The 19,523-nt window shown below is 46.2% G+C and overlaps 1 protein-coding gene across 1 annotated transcript in view; it reads left to right on the forward strand.

Moving 5' to 3' along the window:
- The first annotated feature begins 1,856 nt into the window (after positions 1–1,856).
- The window catches only part of LOC116989034 (cytosolic arginine sensor for mTORC1 subunit 2), a 117,642-nt gene continuing 99,975 nt past the window's right edge, over positions 1,857–19,523 (forward strand). The window contains exon 1 of the mRNA XM_033046158.1: positions 1,857–2,273. Within this exon, the coding sequence (XP_032902049.1) occupies positions 2,161–2,273 (113 nt within the window). The 5' untranslated portion in view covers positions 1,857–2,160. The remainder of the gene's footprint in view (positions 2,274–19,523) is intronic.

The raw sequence follows: 19,523 nt of genomic DNA on the forward strand, positions 1-19,523 counted from the left end.
CCCACGCAGGTCACGGGAAGAACGTACAAACTCTGTACAGACAGCACCAGCAGTCAGGATCGAACCCGGGTCTCTGGCGCTGTAAGGCAGCAACTCTACCGCTGCGCCACCGTGCCGCCCTAATCTGTTTCTTAAATGTTTAAAAAAGTCAGAGATTTGATAAAAGTCAACAGCCCAGCAGTCTGAAGAAGGGTTTCGGCCCGAAACGTCGCCTATTTCCTTCGCTCCATAGATGCTGCTGCACCCGCTGAGTTTCCCCAGCAATTTTGTGTAGCCCAGTGTTATTGTTCAGAGTTGATATTTAGTTAAAGAAAGACAGACATAAAGGAGGTTAAGCAGCATCTCTGGAGACCAAGGCCCACTGAGTACTCCAGCACTTTGTGTCTATCTTTGATATAAACCAGCATTTACAGACCAAACCCACTAACCTATTTTGGCGTTAAAGTGTGTTACTATGCAAAATGTGAACACAAGCAATTTTGCATAAATATAACATTTCCGTATTTCGCTGCTTTCATTTATTTTCTGTTCTTATTATTAGGTACAAAGTTGAATCAAAAGTTGCAGAAGCTTCATGGCAACGTTCGTTTTCTATGTGTCATTTAATATTTACAGTGTGGTAAATGTCCAATATATTTTGATCGATAAGCTGCCATAACTCTTAACCATCATCAGCAAGGCTTTGCAAGAAAAACAAACCTTTTCTGCTTCCAAAGTGATTTAAAAAATACATAGTCAGAATTCTCTCTTAGGCTGTTTGAACAACATGCCTTGTAGGATGTTGTTTTTGAGACATTCATTTGAAACTTAAACCTTAACTTTAAAACTTAACTTGAACTTATTATTTTTCTCCAGAGGTGCTGTCTGACCCGCTGAGTTACTCCAGATTTTGGTGTGTATATATGTGTATATGTCGTAAGGAATTGCAGATGCTGGTTTAAACTGAAGATAGACACAAAAATCTGGAGTTACTCAGCGGGACAGGCAGCATCTCTGGAGAGAAGGAATGGGTGACGCTTCAGGTCAAGACTTCTGAAGAAGGGTCTCGACCCGAAACGTCACCCATTCCTCCTCTCTGGAGATGATACCTGTCCTGCTGAGTTACTCCAGCATTTTGTATCTATCTTATGTGTACATGTACTGTATGTGTATATACACACACACACTGAACTTTTTTTTCTCTAGTTTATTATATTGCTTACAGTGTACTATGTTTACCAATTATGTTGTGCTGCTGCAAGTAAGATTTCCATTGTTCTGTACGGGGCATAAGACAACAAAACACTCTTTTGCTTACAGGGAACTATGTTTAAATATTCTGTTGTGCTGCTGCAAGTAAGAATCTCATTATTTTATCTGGGACATATGGCAACCCTAAAACAGACACAAAAAGCCGGAATAACTCGGCGGGACAGGCAGCATCTCTGGAGAGATGGAATGGGTGACGTTTCGGGTCGAGACCCTTCTTCAGACTGACAGCCAGGGGAGAGGGAGACACATTAGATAAGGAAACGTAAGACAGACACAAAAAGCTGGAGTAACTCGGCGGGGACAGGCAGCATCTCTGGAGAGATGGAACGGGTGACGTTTCGGATCGAGACCCTTCTAAACGTAAGGTGTGAAACCAGGAGCAAGTTTCAAAGGACTTTTATTGTCACATGTACCACAAAGTGGACGGAGATCAAGGAAAATGTAGAATAGATCATTGTTAGCTGGGAGAAGGTCTCTGGATCTCATGGAAGAGGGGCTCCAGCTAAAAAATAAAAGCCACCTTCCCCGCGCATGCGCAGTAGTATGGACTACAACTCCCAGCGTGCCCTGGGCGCCGGGGCATGCGCAGTGCGGGCGGTCTGAGTAGCATGTTGTTTGTTACAGTGAAACGAGCTGTTACAGTGGGAACTGCTAGGATCATCACTCTGCATGTTGCCTATTCCACCCAACCTCCTCTCTTTTTCTAATCTCTCTCCACCCACCCCTCCCTCCCTTCCTCCCTCTCCCCCTTCCTCCACCTCCCTCCCTCCCTCTTTTCAAGGAACTTTTTATTTAAAAAAAAACATATTTGCAGACCAAGTGGGAAATGATATAAAGGAGGACGAGGATTTTTTTTGATTTTATTTTTTTGTTGCAACGAGATGATCCACAAATGAAAAGGAGGAAAATATGGAACTGCACATCTTAGAGCACAGGCTGAAGGTAGCGAGTATAGCCAAGGACGACATCCAGTTGTTTACTCACGGATTAATAAAACTTGCTTTCCTGCCTTCAAAGACGAGGTAAGTCTGCAAAAACAAAAATCGAAGAACACGTTGAAGGGGGCAGAGCACAATGGCACATTTAGTGGGGACTCATGCAGTCCTGTCTTGCAGTGCAAACTGCAAGCTAAGGGGAGGAAAACAACAGTTGATGTCATTGCTTCGACAGACACCGGGAGGCAAGATAGAGGAGAAGGTGGCAGCAATTGACTGGGACTGTGTTTTTGGAAGAATTTTTTAAAAACAGCTACTTATCCCGGCCTAGTGGGACAGTCATTGTCGTCTGCAGATGGATAATTTGATTCAAGCACAGCAGGGGAAAGTGCAGTTGAAATAAACGGCAGACCCGGGGGGAAAGGGGAAGAGAAGGGGAATGCAAACGGGTCAAAGCATTCATTCGGCTCTTGGTCTGGAGTAGTAGCCCTGGTGTTGGAAGAGGGAACCGGCGTCTTTAAAACAGCGTTTGAGCAGCGCCTGGGATTAGGTGGGATTTTTAACATTGTTGGGTTTAAGCACAGAGAGAGCAGGCTGTCCAACATTGCAATGACACCTGATCGCACCAGAGCTCAGCTAGATGAACGAACGACCTCCACACCCCGCCCCTGTGTGTGTGTAAAAAAAAAAAAAATCCACCGCTCGTTGTTGTTTGCAGAAATCATAATTTTGCTTTACCGTTTTAAAAAGACTATCCGTTCTAAGGGGTCTTGTTATCCCGGTTTATTGAACGTGCAGCGTCCCCCAGTTTGGAGTTTGATCGCCTTTGTTTAAGTGCACAGGCGTTAGCAGATACTAGGGAAAATCTCGTTGCTTCAATGACTTTCAGAACATTATTAGCTGGGATTTAGCAGCGAGGCACTCCTTTTTTACATTTAGATCTTCCAATGCAATGTGATATTTGTTTGATCAAATTGTACTTCTTTGTGGATATTCTATTTTTTTTGGGGGGAGGGGGAGATAAATCCCAGATATTGAATATAATGTTTTATGATGTGGTGAGTCGAACAGCCCACAGCTTATTGTGGCTGTAACGTGTTATTTTCAGTCCAGAAATGCAACCAAAGTCAAATCATCTTGGTGACAACCCAGGGTTGCAGCCGGATAGTCAAACTGATTTTGCAAAAGTATAAAAAATAAGGTCGTTTAACACCTAGTTGATCTTGCAACCAATTTTTTTTTCTCTCACCCACTTTTTGCCAAGTCAGCAGATTTGTTTCACCCGGCCTGATGCACGCATTTGTACAATCACGACGCAGCGATTTAATGTGCAACACATTTTTCTTTAGAAGTTGCTGCAAGTATTTTGTTGTTGTTATTGTTGTTGCCCCGAAGAAATCAAAAAGTGGATATGTTGCAGAGAAAAGAAAAATAGCAGTGCGGGCTGACATGCAGGGATGGCTGGGCTTTGATTCATTTGAAAGAGGCAGTCTGGTTTGTGTTACTGCTTTGCTAAATGCAGGCACTTTCTAACGTGCAGAACAGCACAGTGCAGTGTGGCATTAAACAAATGTATGCAACTGTGTGTGTGTGGGGGTAAATTTCTGCTGAAGCCACCGATTGAAACCGACATTATTTAGCTAATTAAACTTCCATTTTCTTATAAAATGCTTAAGAGGTTTTTTTTTTTGGGGGGGGGGGGGGGGAGGGGTGGGAAGGGAGGAGGGGTAATGAGGGAATGGTTGCAAGCAGTAACGAGGCCTGAACCATTGGGAAGTGTACGGTTGAAAAAGTAAACTACTTTCGTGTGACTTCGAGTAGATTGGAATAAGAGCAACGTTTCAGCAGGGGCCAACAGTCACGCCCCCCCCCCCCCCAATTGACTGGCTGTGGAAAAGTACAAGATTGGAAGTGTGCAGAGAACAGCAGTGCGAGGGTGAATAAATGGGGAGTGGTGAGGGAATTGTATCAACTAAGGAGAGGAGGGCTTGGACTTGTAATGTAATGATTTCTAAAACCTACTTGATGCTGGATGATTTACAGTCTCTACAGGAAGCACTATAACAGTGCAGAATGTATGGGAGGACAGGATAATTGTAGCAGAGTGTGGACCTGGAGAGGCTGGGTAAAGAGTTACTCCAGCCTTTTGTGTCTATCTTCAGTTTAAACCAACGTCTCAGACTGAAGAAGGGTTTCGACCCGAAACGCTGCCCTTTTCCTTCGCTCCATAGATGCTGCTTCACCTGCTGAGTTTCTCCAGCATTTTTGTCTGCCTTCGATTTTCCAGCATCTGCAGTTCCTTCTTAAACATCTGTAGTTCCTTCTTGGTGGAGAAGGGTCCCAACCCGTTCCTTCTCTCCAGAGATGCTGCCTGTCCCGCTGAGTTACTCCAGCATTTTGTGTCCATCTGCAGTTCCTTCCTGCACATTAAGAGTATATAGTGTTTTGTTGGACTTGGAAAGTAAAATAAAACACATACACACACCCTCCTCCTCCTCCTCCTCCTCCAACCTGGAGGAACTTAATGGGCCAGGATGCATTTGAGGAGGGTGACAGGTGATGTTTTGGGTCTGGACCCTTCTTCAGACTGATGGGATCCCAACCTGAAATGTCGCCTGTCCATTCCGTCCTCAGATGGTGCCTGACCTGAATAGTTCCTCCAGCATTTTGTGTTTTGATTAGATTCCAGCATCTGCAGTTTCTTGTGTCTCCAAGCAGTTTTTCACCTTGGCTTATCAACACAATTCTAAAAGTTTCAGCAGAGCGGCAAATTAATTTGTGTAGTGACACTAATCAAAATATAAATAAGGACATAAAGTGCTGGAGTAGTTCAGTGGACCAGGCAGCATCTCTGGAGAACATGAAACGTTGAAACTTACTGAATTGTGAAATGCCTGGATGGAGTTAATGTGGAGAGGGTGTTTCCACTAGTGGGAGAGTTTAGGGCCAGAGTAAAAGGATGTACCTTAGGAAAGGAGATGACGAGGCATTTCTTTATTCATTCTTAAAGCACGGAATAGTCTTCACCCTACCATAGTTACCCAACCAGACGCAACTAAACCTTTTTTCCCAATAACCATTTTTTGATTAAATCCACCCTCCACCACCTCCATTTGGAATATTTTTTGAGGACCAGGAAACCAAGAACCAAGGGTGATGAATCTGTGGAATTCATTGCCACAGACGGCTGTGGAGGCCGTCAATGGATATTTTTAAGGTGGAGATTGACAGATTCTTGATTAGTACGGGTGTCAGTGGTTATGGAGAGAAAGGGTTTGAGAGGGATAGATAGATCAGCCATGATGAATGACGGTGATAGGTCAGCCATGATTGAATGATGGAGTAGACTTGATGGGCCGAATGGCCTAATTCTGCTCCTACAGCATATGAACCTATGGATAGGTGATGTTTAGGGTCATTAACCCATCAACCTGAGACGTCACCTATCCATGTTCTCCAGAGACGTTGCCTGACCTGCTAAGTTACTCCAGCATTTTGCGTCCTTTTGTGTCAACAACCATCTGCATTTCTTTGATTCTACAATCAAAATATAGATATTATTTGGGGGAGCCATTACTAGCATTAACTTACAGATTTTTGTTTTGAGGTGATAAAGGGGCGGAATGGTGGGTAGCGGTATAGTTCGCTGCCTCACAGCACCAGAAACCCGGGTTGGATCCTGACCACGGGTGCTGTCTGTACGGGGTTTGTACGTTCTCCCCGTGACCTGCGTGGGTTTTTTTCCCGGGTGCTCCAGCTAACTCTCTCACTCCAAAGACGTGCATGTTTGCAGGTTCTTTTTCATTTGGTTATGAAAAAAAGGTAAATTTTCTCTGGTGCATAGGGTACAGGGATCGCTGGCCGGTGCAGGCTCGGTGGGCCGAAGGGCCTGCTCTGGCGCAGTATCTCTAAACTGAACAAAAGATAGCAGTCAAGTCCAAATAGTCACCCTATAGCCACCCTAAAGAATTTATGACTTCTAAATGGCGTACCCCTTTAAGAATAAGGGGTAAGCCATTTAGAACGGAGACGAAGGAAACACTTTTTCTCACAGTTGTGAGTCTGTGGAATTTTCTGCCTCAGAGGGCGGTGGAGGCCGGTTCTATGGATACTTTCAAGAGAGAGCTAAATAGGGCTCTTAAAGATAACAGAGTCAGGGGATATGGGGAGAAGGCAGGAAAGGGGTACTGATTGGGGATGATCAGCCATGATCACATTGAATGGTGGTGCTGACTCGAAGGGCCGAATGGCCTACTCCTGCACCTATTGTCTAAACATTCACCCCCCCCCCCCCCCTTTCATGGCTGCAGATGTGTACTGTCCACAAAATTATTGCACCGACTCACCTAAGCTATTTCCAACAATACCTCCCACATCCACAACCTCTACTGCAGAGGGCTTCAGGAACTTTCAGGAAATTTGACATTCACTCCAGGGAGAAATCCTAGTGGATATTCTGTGACCCATGAGGTGGAACTCCATTCGCTCTGTAAAAGTGACCATGAATTTCCAGTGGTAGACAAAAATTCTGGAGAAACTCAGCGGGTGAGGCAGCATCTATGGAGCGAAAGAATGAGGGGTGATCTTATAGAGGTGTGACGTATCAGGTCGAGACCCTTCTTCAGACTGATGGGGGGGGGGGGGGGAAGAGGGCTGTGGGAGAGCTGGGAAGGGGAGGTGAAGGAGGGAGAAAGCAAAGACTACCTGAAATTGGAGAAGTCAATGTTCATTCCGCTGGGGTGTAAACTACCCAAGCAAAATATGAGGTGCAGCTCCTCCAATTTGCGGTGGGACTCACTCTGGCCATTATGATGAATTTCCAGTCATCTCTTTCCCAATCCTCCTCTGAACTTTTTGTTTCACCACCTGAACTATTCCATCAAAGTCCGACTTAAACCGAATGACCAGCATCAGGCTGACACATTTCAGCCCTCATGACCTTATACTAAAGCTAGTATTTTAAGATAACAGCCCTTCCCAGTTAATATAGCACAATGGGACAATTTTGATGGAAAGGATCAACAATAATAGCAGCAGAAAATGTCAAACAAAAAACATGTGCATCATCTGTGGAAAGATAAACAATGTTAACTTTTCAGGGGTGACTTGAACGATCGCACTCGGGGCGGCACGGTGGCGCAGCGCTAGAGTTGCTGCCTTACAGCGCTTGCAGCGCCAGAGACCCGGGTTCGATCCTGACTACGGGTACTGTCTGTACAGAGTTTGTTACGTTCCCCCGTGACCTGCGTGGGTTTTCTCTGAGATCTTCGGTTTCCTCCCACACTTCAAAGACGTACAGGTTTGCAGGTTAATTGGCTTGGTATAAGTGTAAATTGTCCCCAGTGTGTGTAGGGTAGAGTTAATGTGCGGGGATCACTGGACGGCGCGGATTCGGTGGGCCGAAGGGCCAGTTTCCGCACTGTATCTCTAAACTAAACTTGCAGTATTTTTCCCCTCCTTTTTCTCTTTACAATCATATTACTGGGTGGCATAGTGCACAAATGCTAAAACTGCTGTCTCACAACACCAGTTACCTGTTCCTTGGAGCACTGCAGGATGAGGGGGTGTTCTTATAGAGGTGTGTCAAATCATGAGAGAAATAGATCGGGTAGACTCACAGAGTCTCTTGCCCAGAGTAGGGGAATCGAGGACCAGAGGACGTGGGTTCAAGGTGATGGGGAAAAGGTTTAATTGGAATCTGAGGAGTAACTTTTTCACGCAAAGGTGGGTGGGTGTATGGAACAAGCTGCCAGAGGAGGTAGTTGAGGCAGGGACTATCACAACGTTTTAGAAACAGTTACACAGGTACATGGATGGGACAGGTTTGGAGGGATATGGGCCAAACGCAGGCAGGTGGGACTAGTGTAGCTGGGACATGTTGGCCGTTGTGGGCAAGTTGGGCCGAAGGGCCAGTTTCCACACTGAATGACTCTATGGCCCTATGTCCTGTGTTCAATCCTGGCATCGAGTGTCACTGCACGGGATTTTCATATTCTCCCTGTGGCTATTTGAGTTTTTCCTTTTACTTTCCTCCCACATCCCGGAGACGTGCAGGTTTGGAGGTTAATCGATCATTCTAAATTGCCCCAAGTGTGAAGGTGTAGAGCTGGTACCTCGCAGCGCCAGTGACCCGAGGTGATGCTGCCTGTGTGGAGCTTGCACGTTCAGCGTTCTCCCAGTGCCCACGTGGGATTCCTCCGGGTGCTCTGAGTACCGATGCTGTCTGTACGGAGTTTGTACGTTCTCCCCGTGACCGCGTGGGTTTTCTCCGAGATCTTCGGTTTCCTCCCACACTCCCAAGACGTACAGGTTTGTAGGTTAATTGGCTTGGTATAAGTGTAAATTGTGTGTGTGTGTGCGTGTGTGTGTGTGTGTGTGTGTGTGTGTGTGTTAGTATGTGTGTGTGTTAGTGTGAGTGCTGGGACCGCTGGTCGGCGCAGACTCGGTGGGCTGAAGGGCCTGTTTCCGCGCTGAATCTCTGAACTAAATGGATAGGGCAGGTTTGGAGGGATATGGGCCAAACGTTGGCAGGTGGGACTGGTGTAGCTGGGACATGATGGCCGGTGTGGGCAAGATGGGCCGAAGGGCCTGTTTCCACGTTGCATGACTCTAAACTAATGCTCAGCAATTCTTTATCCTCGTTTAAGATGCACATAAATGAACTGAACTCCCTGCTGACATTGGTCACCTTGCACTGTCATTGTATTAATGAAAACATAAAAGCTTTTTGTTTCCTGTAGATATGTGTACTTTGCTCTTGTGGTATTTGAATGATATTATAACCAAATGTCTCTCCCAGCAGACTTTTATCAGAGCATTGAATCTTGAAATAGTGCCCCTTTGACACAGTGGTAATGAACATAAAATGATTAACTATCTTTCTTGCATTTTATTACATTGTGTAGAAGCTTTCGTGCTTATTCAAGAAGCCCTTAAACACAAGAGCTTATTTTTACACTTTGTTCTTTTCATCAATGTTTAGGGCTGGAATAATTATCATAACATCAGGAATATAAATCATTTACAAATTGCACACCTCTTTGAGGGATTTCAGTTTTAGAAATCCAGCTTCCTTGAAAAATTTCCGGCCTTTTCAACATTGATTCTTCTGTGTGTCGGGCAGAGCTGTTTGCTTGGTTTAGTTTAGTTTATTGTCACGTGGACTGAGGTACAGTGAAAAGCTTCCAGACTGAAGACGGACACCAAAATGCTGGAGTAACTCAGCGGCTCAGGCCAGCGTCTCTGGAGAGAAGGAATAGGTGATGTTTCCCATAACCTCGGACACCCGTACTAATCAAGAATCTATCTATTTCTACCTTAAAACTATCCACTGACTTGGCCTCCACAGCCTTCTGTGGCAAAGAATTCCACTTTCTGACTAAAGAAATTTCTCCTCATCTCCTTCCTAAAATAATGTCAGTTAATTCTGAGGCTATGACCTCTAGTCCAAGACTCTCCCACTAGTGGAAACATCCTCTCCACAACCACTCTGTCCAAGCCTTTCACTATTCTGTACGTTAACCTTCTGTGATGTGTCAATGTAACCACATAAGCTTTATATTTCACTGTTCCCCTACCTTATCTGACACCCATTTCCATTCACTCCACCCGTTTGGCTGTCTAAGCCCGATCACCTGTATCTGCCTATCGGAAGAAGGGTCTCGACCCGAAACGTCACCCATGCCTTCTCTCCGAGATGCTGCCTGTCCCCGCTGTGTTACTCCAGCATTTTGTGTCTACTTGCCAAGCTTTGTTCTGCCCCGACCTCTCTTGACCAGCTCCTACCCCACCCCCCACACTACCATCTGTCTGAAGGTGGGCCCCCGCCCGTAAAATCTGCCTGCTCATTCCCTCCACGGATGCTGCCTGACCCGCTGAGATCCACCAGTTCCAGATTCCAATCAGAAAGAAAGGACGTACCTTAAGAAAGGAGATGAGGAGGGAGGCATTTCTTTAGCCAGAGGCTGCTGAATCTCGTGGGATGGAGAGAAGGAATGGGTGGCGTTTCGGGTCGAGAAGGTCCTTGAAGAAGAGTCTTGACCACGAAACGTCACCCATTCCCTCTTCAGAGGTGTTGCCTGTCCTGCTGAGTTACTGCAGCATTTTGTGTCTATCTTATTGGTTTATTACAATTGAACTTTGGGAAGGCTGTATTAATTAGAACTACAGATTAGAGACTGACCTTGGACAAAGTTTTTTTCCCTTCTTTATTCCTCTCCTCATTGGGTAATGTGAACCAGGGGTATTTCCTTAATCCTGACTGCAACTGGATAGGCAAAGAAATGTCCGTAGAACTATGTTTCAGCATTAGAGCCCACCCTGTGAATCATGCTCGTGTTTATAGCTCCTTGCTCAGAAGGAAAGATTGTGAAATTATAGATCTTGCATTTCTATAGGAGGTTTCGGGATGTCTGAGAGTCTTAACAGCGGTGACATTTTCGGGCGGGGTAATGTGGTACTCTGGGGAAAAGCAATTCTTAGTCTTCGGCTAGATTCCACAGACAGCCATCAGATCACTTACCAGACGGGATAAATGGCCGCCTTCATTTAGTTCATTGTCACGTGTACCGAGGTACAGTGAAAAAGCTTTTGTCGTGTGCTAACCAGTCAGCGGAAAGGCATGATTACAATCGAGCCATTTGCAGTGCATCGATACATGATAAGGGAATAACGTTTAGTGCAAGGTAAAGCCAGTGGAGTTTGATCAAACATAGTCTGAGGGCCACCCATGAGGTAGATAGTCGATCAGGACTGCTCTCGAGTTGTGGTAGGATGGTTCAGTTGCCTGGTAATAGCTGGGAAGAAACTGTCCCTGAATCTGGAGGTTGACAAAAATGCTGGAGAAACTCAGCGGGCGAGGCAGCATCTATGGAGCGAAGGAATGGGTGACGTTTCGGGGTCGAGGTGTACGCTTTCACACTTCTATACCTTTGGCCCTGTTTGTATTTCCAAGTGCGAGAGGAGATAGAACCTTTTATGCATTGACATTCCCAGCACTGTAGCGCTTCCTCTGTGCTATACTGCAGTCTGAAGAAGGGTCCCGATCCGAAACGTCACCTATCCAATTTCTCCAGGGATGCTGCCTGACCCGCTGAGTTACTCCAGCGTTTAGTTTGGACCCTACTTCAGACTGGAGTTCTTTGTTTTTGCAAGTACTTTGTCATGATGCAATAAGTTTGCATGATTTACTGCAGCCTGTTTATAATATTGCATGCTCACTCAAATTAGGCGACCAGTTAATGCCTGGGGAAATTTTAATTACAGATGGCTATCTGTTGGAACTTCAGGTTTAGCTTCCATGTTCTTCTTTTAAGGAGTGTCGTTTGATCTTTTCCACGCCTTGGAGAATGCAAACAGGACTTCACCTGAAGGCCCCATCTGAAAGCTGACACCGCTCTAACTTGCTATAGTGCAGCTGTCCCTTAGTATAGGTTTGGAGTGTTCAGTTTAGATAGGTTTGGAGATACAGCAGGGAAACAGGCCCCTACCACCGACCAGCGATCCCCGCACATTAACACTATCCTACACACACTGGGGCCAATTTGCAATTTTACCTAGCCAATTAACCTTCAAACCTGATGTGGACACAAAATGTTGGAGTAACTCAGTGGAGTTCCCTCAGTAACTCAGGGAAGGAATGGGAGATGTTTCGGGTCGAGACCCTTCTCCAGTCTGAAGAAGGGTCTCGACCTGAAACATCACCCATTCCTTCTCTCCAGAGATGCTGCCCGTCCCGCTGAGTTATTCCAGAATTTTGTGTCTATAACCAGCATCTGCAGTTCCTTCCTGCACAACCTGTACGTCTTTGGAGTCATAAGGTTATAAGTGATAGGAGCAGAATTAGGCCATTTGGTGCCATTTAATCATGGCTGATCTATCTCTCCTAACCCCATTCTCCTGCCTTCTCCCCATAACCCCTGACACCCGAACTAATCAAGAATCTCTCTATCTCTGCCGTAAAAATATCCATTGTCAGGGCCTCCACAGCCTGTGGCAAAGAATTCCACAGATTCACCACCCTCTAACTAAAGAAATTCCTCCTCATCTCCTTCTTAAAGGAACATCCTTTAATTCTGAGGTCTAGTCCTTGACTCTTCCACTAGTAGAAACATCCTCTCCACATCCACTATATCTGACAACAATCTTAGTGTCTGTAATAAGATAAAATATCTAGGGCATATTATTACAGAACAAATGACAGATGATGAGGATATTTATAGGCAACGACGCATGCTGTATGTACAGGCGAATATCTTCTTGCGTAAATTTGGTGCGTGTGCAGATGTGGTGAAGATGTCGCTATTTAGAGCATACTGCACACCACTCTACACTGCGCACCTGTGGTCGAACTATTTAAAGACAAGTATGCAGAGACTAAAGGTGGCATATAACGATGCCATGAGAACACTGCTAAGGCAGCCTAGATGGTGTAGTGCCAGTAATATGTTTGTGGCTGCAGGAGTCAGTACTTTAGAAGCTATCCTAAGACACCACATGTATAAATTCATTTGCAGGATAAATGACTCTAAAAATGTGCTTATTGTGGCCTTGACAAACATAAGGGTTAGCACTACACGCTATGAATCCCAGCTGTGGAGACACTGGTATCGTTGTCTCGTTGTAGGACATTGATCATTCTTTTAATCTGGATTTTTAACTTAAGTATTGTGTTTAAAAAATATATAAATTATGATGTTTTTATAAGTGATATACCAAGATTTTATATGTATTTATGATATTTGATATGCAATGCTTTTTTAATGTAATGTTGCCCCTTGTCTGGACCTTGAGTCCGTAATGAAGTTTATTCTCATTATTATTATATCGAAACCTTTCACTATTCGATAGGTTTCAATGAGGTTACCCCGTCATCCTTCTAAACTCCAGCGAGTACAGGCCCGGTGCCGTCAAACACTGGTCATATGTTAAATGCTCATTATATGTTAACCCACTCATTCCTGGGATCATTCTTGTAAACCTCCTCTGGACCCTCTCCAGAGCCAGCACATCCTTCCTCAGATATGGTGCCCAAAATTGTTCACAATACTCTAAATGTGGCCTGACCAGCACCTTATAGAGCCTCAGAGTGTGAGAGAAAACCGTAGCTCCTGGGAAAATCCCATGCAGGTTACAGGGAGAAGGTACAAAGTCCGTACAGACAGCACCCACAGTCAGGATCGAACCCGGTTCTCTGGCGCTGTAAGGCAGCAACTACCGCTGCGCCACCGTGCTGCCCGCGTGTAAGCTCAGACTTTCGTGCACGAGTTTCTGGACTAGATCCTTCATGCAGAGACATGGGGCGGCATGGTGGTGCATGGTAGAGTTGCTGCCTTACAACGCCAGTGACCCAGGTTCAATCCTGACATGGGGTGCTTCTCTGTACAGAGTTTGTGCGTTCTCCCCGTGGCCTGCGTGGGTTTTCTCCAGGTGCTTTGGTTTCTTCCCACACTCCGAAGATGTATAGTTTAGTAAGTTAATTGGCCTTGAATACATTGTAAATGTTCCCTATTGTTGGGATATAGGATAGCGCTAGTGTATAGGATGATCGCTGTTCAGCACAGACTCGGTGGGCCGAAGGGCCTGTTTCCACGCAGCAAGTCAAAAGTAACGTCTAAAAGATTGGAGATTAAGCTCAGATGTTTGTGCATGAGTTTCTGAACTCGGTCCTTCATGCCCATGAAATGTGTCCTATTACCTCAGCCAGGGGCAAGATATATTAAAAATCTACCAAGGAAGGAACTGCAGATTATTTTTTGAACCAAAGATAGACACAAAATGTTGGAGTAACTTAGCGGGACAGGCAGCATCTCTGGATAGAAGGAATGGGTGACGTTTCGGGTCGAGTCTGAAGAAGCGTCTTGACCTGAAACGTCACCCATTCCTTCGCTCCAGAGATGCTGCCTGTCCCGCTGAGTTACTCCAGCATTTTGTGTAAAGGTTTAGTGCAGTCTAGTTTATTGTCACGTGTACCGAGGTACAGTGAAAAGCTTTCGTTGTGTGCTAACCAGTCAGCAGAAAGACAATACATGATTACAATCGAGCCACTTACAGTGTATAGATACTTGATAAGGGAATAACGTTTAGTGCAAGGTAAAGCCAGCAAAGTCCGATCAAGGATAGTCCAAGGGACATCAGAGGTAGATAGATAGTAGTTCAGGACTGCTCTCTGATTGTGGTAGGATGATTCAGTTGCCTGATAAAAGCTGGGAAGAATCTGTTCCTGAATCTGGAGGTGTGCGTTTTCACAACTCAGTACCTTTTGCCCGAGGGGAGAACAGGGAGTGGCCAGGGTACGACCTGTCCTTGATTATTGCTGCTGGCCTTGCCGAGGCAGCGTGAGGCATAAATGGTATCAATAGAAGGATAGGTTGGTTGGTGTGATGGCCTGGGTTGCATCCACAATTCGCTGCAATTTCTTACATGATAAGGGAATAACATTTAGAGTAAGTTAGAGCCAGCAAAGTCCGATCAAGGGTAGTCCGATGGTCACCAAAGATGTACGTCTTTGGAATGTGGGAGGAAACCGGAGCCCCCAGAGAAAATTCACGCGGTCACGGGGAGAACGGGCAAACTCTAATGTAAAATGTAATCCTTCGGGACTTAATTCTCAGAGAGATGATTGATCTGTGTCGTGACTCACCAGCCGCTCGCAGAGGCACTGGGGTAACTTTTTCGCACAAAGGGTGGTGGGTGCATGGAACGAGCTGCCAGAGGAGGTAGTTGAGGCTGGGACTATCCCAATGTTTAAGAAACAGTTAGACAGCTACATGGATAGGTCAAGTTTGGAGGGACATGGACCAAACGCTGGCAGGTGGGACCAGTGTAGCTGGGGCATGTTGGCCGGTGTGGGCAAGTTGGGCTGAAGGGCCTGTTTCCACACTGTATCACTCTATGACTATCACTCTCAAGCACAGAAGTAGGTTTCTCCTTTTTTCTTGCCGCAGGGTAGCAAGTGCATTGCAAAGCTCTGAGGAAAAAGGCTAATTATGATGTTTTATGTCCACAAATGGGAGTCTCACTCCCCTTTTCCCACCCGCGTCACAAAACAGCAGCAGTTGGCGTCGATCCCCATCGAGCCATTGTTCCCCATCCCGAGCTTTGCCTGCTGAATTATCACATTGTTAAAATCTGCTGAGACAACTCCCATGATAAATGCTTCGTAATGCAGCGACAGCAAATACAGAGGCCTTCCCTGCTCCACAGCCCCCTGTTGTGACAGCTCTGATCTGTCAAGATTACCTTTGTGATTTGGAATGGAGTTTATCAAGTCTTGAAGAGTGAAAGACTAGGTTTGGCCACTGCTGGAGCAAAGTTCTGTGTGATTGCTACCTCAAGTCTTTTTTTTACTTTATAGTTTATGGAGGTGGCACATTTGGCCAGAATTTGGTAGAGTTACTGCCTTTACCGCGCCACAGATCCCCGGGTTCGATCCTGACTACGAGCGCTTGTCTGCACGGAGTTTGCCCGTTCTCCCCGTGACCGCGTGAATTTTCTCTGGGGGCTCCGGTTTCCTCCCACATTCCAAAGGCGTACTGGTTTGTAGGTCGACTGGTTTCTGTATGTTGCCTCCCCCCCCCAGTGTGTGTAGGATAGATCTAGTGCATCGGTCATTGTTGGCTGCTCAGTGCCGACTCGGTGGGCCGAAGGGCCTGTTTCCACGCTGTATCTCCGAACCAAACTAAACCAAGACTAAACTAATTACAAATACCACAAACTTCTTGCACGCTATCAAAGTTTGTGGTTTCAAGATTTAGGTGTGTTAGATGGACGGTTAATAATTTACCTGGGATCGTATGATTTAATGAGATTCTAAAGATCAAATGAATCTAACTATTTTAAGGCTAACTAAGTTATGTGGTTTGGTATGAATTTTAATGAACATATCAGGGTATTGACCAAGTTGGGAAATGAGACCATCTACAATATTGTTTTGAGTTAGAGGGGTTTGTGTTAATTTTTAATATTTCCATCATAAGTTATAGGTCGAATTAGGCCATTCGGCCCTTCAAGTCTACCACGCCGTTCAAACTTGGCTGATCTACCTCTCCCTCTCAACCCCATTCTCCTGCCTCCTCCCCTGGCACCTGTATTAGTCAAGAATCGGTCAATCTCCAACTTTACAACATATCCACTGACTTGTATTCCACAGCCATTTGTGGCAATGAATTCCACAGATTCACCACCTTCTGACCCAAGAAATTCCCCCGCATCTCTTTTCCAAAAGTACGACCTCTATTCTGAGGCTATGGAGTACTTCTCGCCACCATGAGCAATTTTGGGCACTATATCTGAGGAAGGATGTGCTGGCTCTGGAGAGGGTCCAGAGGAGGTCTACAACAAATGATCCCACGAATGAGTGGGTTAACCGATGATGAGCATTTGTCGGCACTGGGCCTGCACACGCTGGAGTTAAGAAGAATGAGGGGAGACTTAATTGAAACATACAGAATAGTCTTCTTCTTGTGTATGGCGTGCACAGCCTAAAGTTGTAGGACAACTTGTTCTATTTGATCTTATTTGTTTGTGCACGCCGGGTTGATTGCATTCGTCGAAACAGGGCGGACCACGTGAAGGTTGCAATCTCCCACCCCACACAGAATAGTGAAAGGCTTGGGTAGCGTGGATGTGGAGAGGATGTTTCCACTAGTGGGAGAGTCTAGGACTAGAGGTCATTGCCTCAGAATTAGAGAACGTTCTTTTAGGAAGGAGATGAGGAGAGATTTCTTTAGTCAGAGGGTGGTGAATCTGTGGAATTCTTTGCCACAGAAGCCTGTGGAGGCCACGTCAGTGGATAGTTTTAAGGCTGAGATAGATAGATTATTGATTAGTATGGGTGTCCGAGGTTATGGGGAGAAGGCAGGAGAATGGGGTTAGGGAGGAAGTGGTGGATCAGCCATGATTGAATGGCAGAGTAGACTTGATGGGCCGAATGGGCTAATTCTGCTCCTATCCCGTGTGACCTTATGACCCTGGCTGTGACCCTGGGAAGTCCTATGGTATTGTCGCATCGTGCGATATGTCTCTTTTTCTGAATAAGACATTAAACTCCGGTTCTGTCATATCCCATGGTACAGTTTAGTTTAGAGATACAGTGCGGAAACAGGCCCTTCGGCCCACCGGGTCCGTGCCTACCAGCGATCCCCCCACATTAACACTACCCACTAGTGACAATTTTTACATTTACCAAGCCAATTAACCTACAAACCTGTACGTCTTTGGAGTGTGGGAGGAAACCAAAGATCTCGGAGAAAACCCACGCAGATCACGGGGAGAACGTACAAACTCCGTACAGACAGCACCCGTAGTCGGGATCGAACCCGGGTCTCCGGTGCTGCATTCGCTGTGAGGCAGCAACTCTACCGCTGCGCCACCGTGACTGCGAGTTCTAAAGAAGAAGAAGTTACCTCATGTCTGCTGGCCAGTATTTATCCCTGGATAAACATTACTGCACCGTACTCCCATCGCCTCCCCCCGGAGCTGGCTGCGTACAGATTGAGTCCTCCCTCCCTTAAAGGTTCCATGGCTTCTTCATTATCACGAGTACCGAGGTAGGGTGGATATTCTTATGGCAGAGATAGACAAATTCTTGATTAGATTGGGTGTGAAGGGTTGTGGGGAAAAGGTAGGAAAGTGGGATGAGGGGGCAGAGATCAGCCATGGGTGAATGGTGGAGTGGCCTCGAAGGGTGGAAGGAACTGCTACACCCTAGAACTTGTGAGCTGCAGTGACATTCTTTTTTTGCATACAGTTCGGCGAGATTATTTTCATACTTAGATACAATACCTAGTTAGCACCTAATGCAAACAACCGGCCCTTTGAGTCCACATGCAAGAGTCGCCAGGATTTGCTGCCATGTCACGGTCCCAGCTGCAGCTGGCCAGATAGTCCTGTTGTTTAAAGGTACACAAAATTGCTGGGGAAACTCAGCGGGTGCAGCAGCATCTATGGAGCGAAGGAAATAAGCGACGTTTCGGGCCGAAACCCTTCTTCAGACTGATGGGGGGTGGGGGGGAGAAGGAAAAGGGGAGGAGGGGGAGGAGCCCGAGGGCGGGCGGATGGGAGGGTGGGAGGAGACAGCTAGAGGGTTAAGGAAGGGGAGGAGACAGCAAGGGCTAGCCAAATTGGGAGAATTCAATGTTAATGCCATAAGGACGCAAGGTCCCCAGACGGAATATGAGGTGCTGTTCCTCCAATTTCCGCTGTTGCTCACTCTGGCAATGGAGGAGACCCAGGACAGAGAGGTCGGATTGGGAATGGGAGGGGGAGTTGAAGTACTGAGCCACCGGGAGTTCAGGTAGGTTTTTGCGGACTGAGCGGAGGTGTTCGGCGAAACGATCGCCAAACCTATGCTTGGTCCTGTTGTTTAAGTTGCCTCTGTTCAGTTGTCCTGCGAACCGTCGTACCTTGCCACACCTTCGTGCCCCACGGGAGGGGGCTGTGGGGGGGCGCCTCCCACAGCCGACCATGAGGGTGCTCAAGGTAAGACCACCCGGTTCTCCGTCCCGTCCCTTGTCCAGCGTCCGTCGCCATGGCGACTCCCTCCTCTGTGGGGGTCGAGCGGGCGCGCCGGGCCCGGCAGCTTCCCTCTCCAGGTTCCGCGGCGGGAGAGCCGGGCCTGTCGCCGCGGTACGGGCCGTGGCACAGCCTGGATCGTCAGCCACCGCCCCGCGGCTCACACACCTGACGCACTACACCTTGGCCGCACCTGCACAAATACTTCTTCATCCGGAACCTTGGGAGATCCCAAATGTTAGAGGGGCCGAACTCTTTGTGGAATCTGTGGAATTCATTGCCACGGACGGCTATAGAGACCAAGTCAATAGATTTTTGTAAAGGCAGAGATAGGTAGATTCTGCATTAGTACGGGTGTCAGGGGTTATGGGGAGAAGGCAGGAGAATGGGGTTAGAAGGAAGAGATAGATCAGCCATGGTGGAGTAGACTTGATGGGCCGAATGGCCTAATTTTGTTTACTGGAACAAATGAACTTATGAAAATTGATATGAAAGGTATATTTTATATATATATATATATATATATAAAATATACCTTTCATATCAATTTTCATAAGTTCATTTGTTCCAGTAAACAAAATTATGCCATATATATATATATATATGTTAGTATTTTTTTAAGTTGCGAGCAAAGACAAGGGATTGATAATGACGTGAAGTTTTCAATGACTTGAATTATCAACCTTGCATTTTCTTTCCACAGATGCTGCCAGAATTGCTGTGAGTTATTTCATGTTTCCTGTTTTTAATTCTGATTTCTAGCATCTGAGCTTTATTTTATTTTTGGTTTTCATCAATCTTCCGACTTTATGGTCGCGACAGTTT

Source organism: Amblyraja radiata, chromosome 28 (assembly GCF_010909765.2).
Source record: "Amblyraja radiata isolate CabotCenter1 chromosome 28, sAmbRad1.1.pri, whole genome shotgun sequence".
NCBI classification, from domain to species: domain Eukaryota; kingdom Metazoa; phylum Chordata; class Chondrichthyes; order Rajiformes; family Rajidae; genus Amblyraja; species Amblyraja radiata.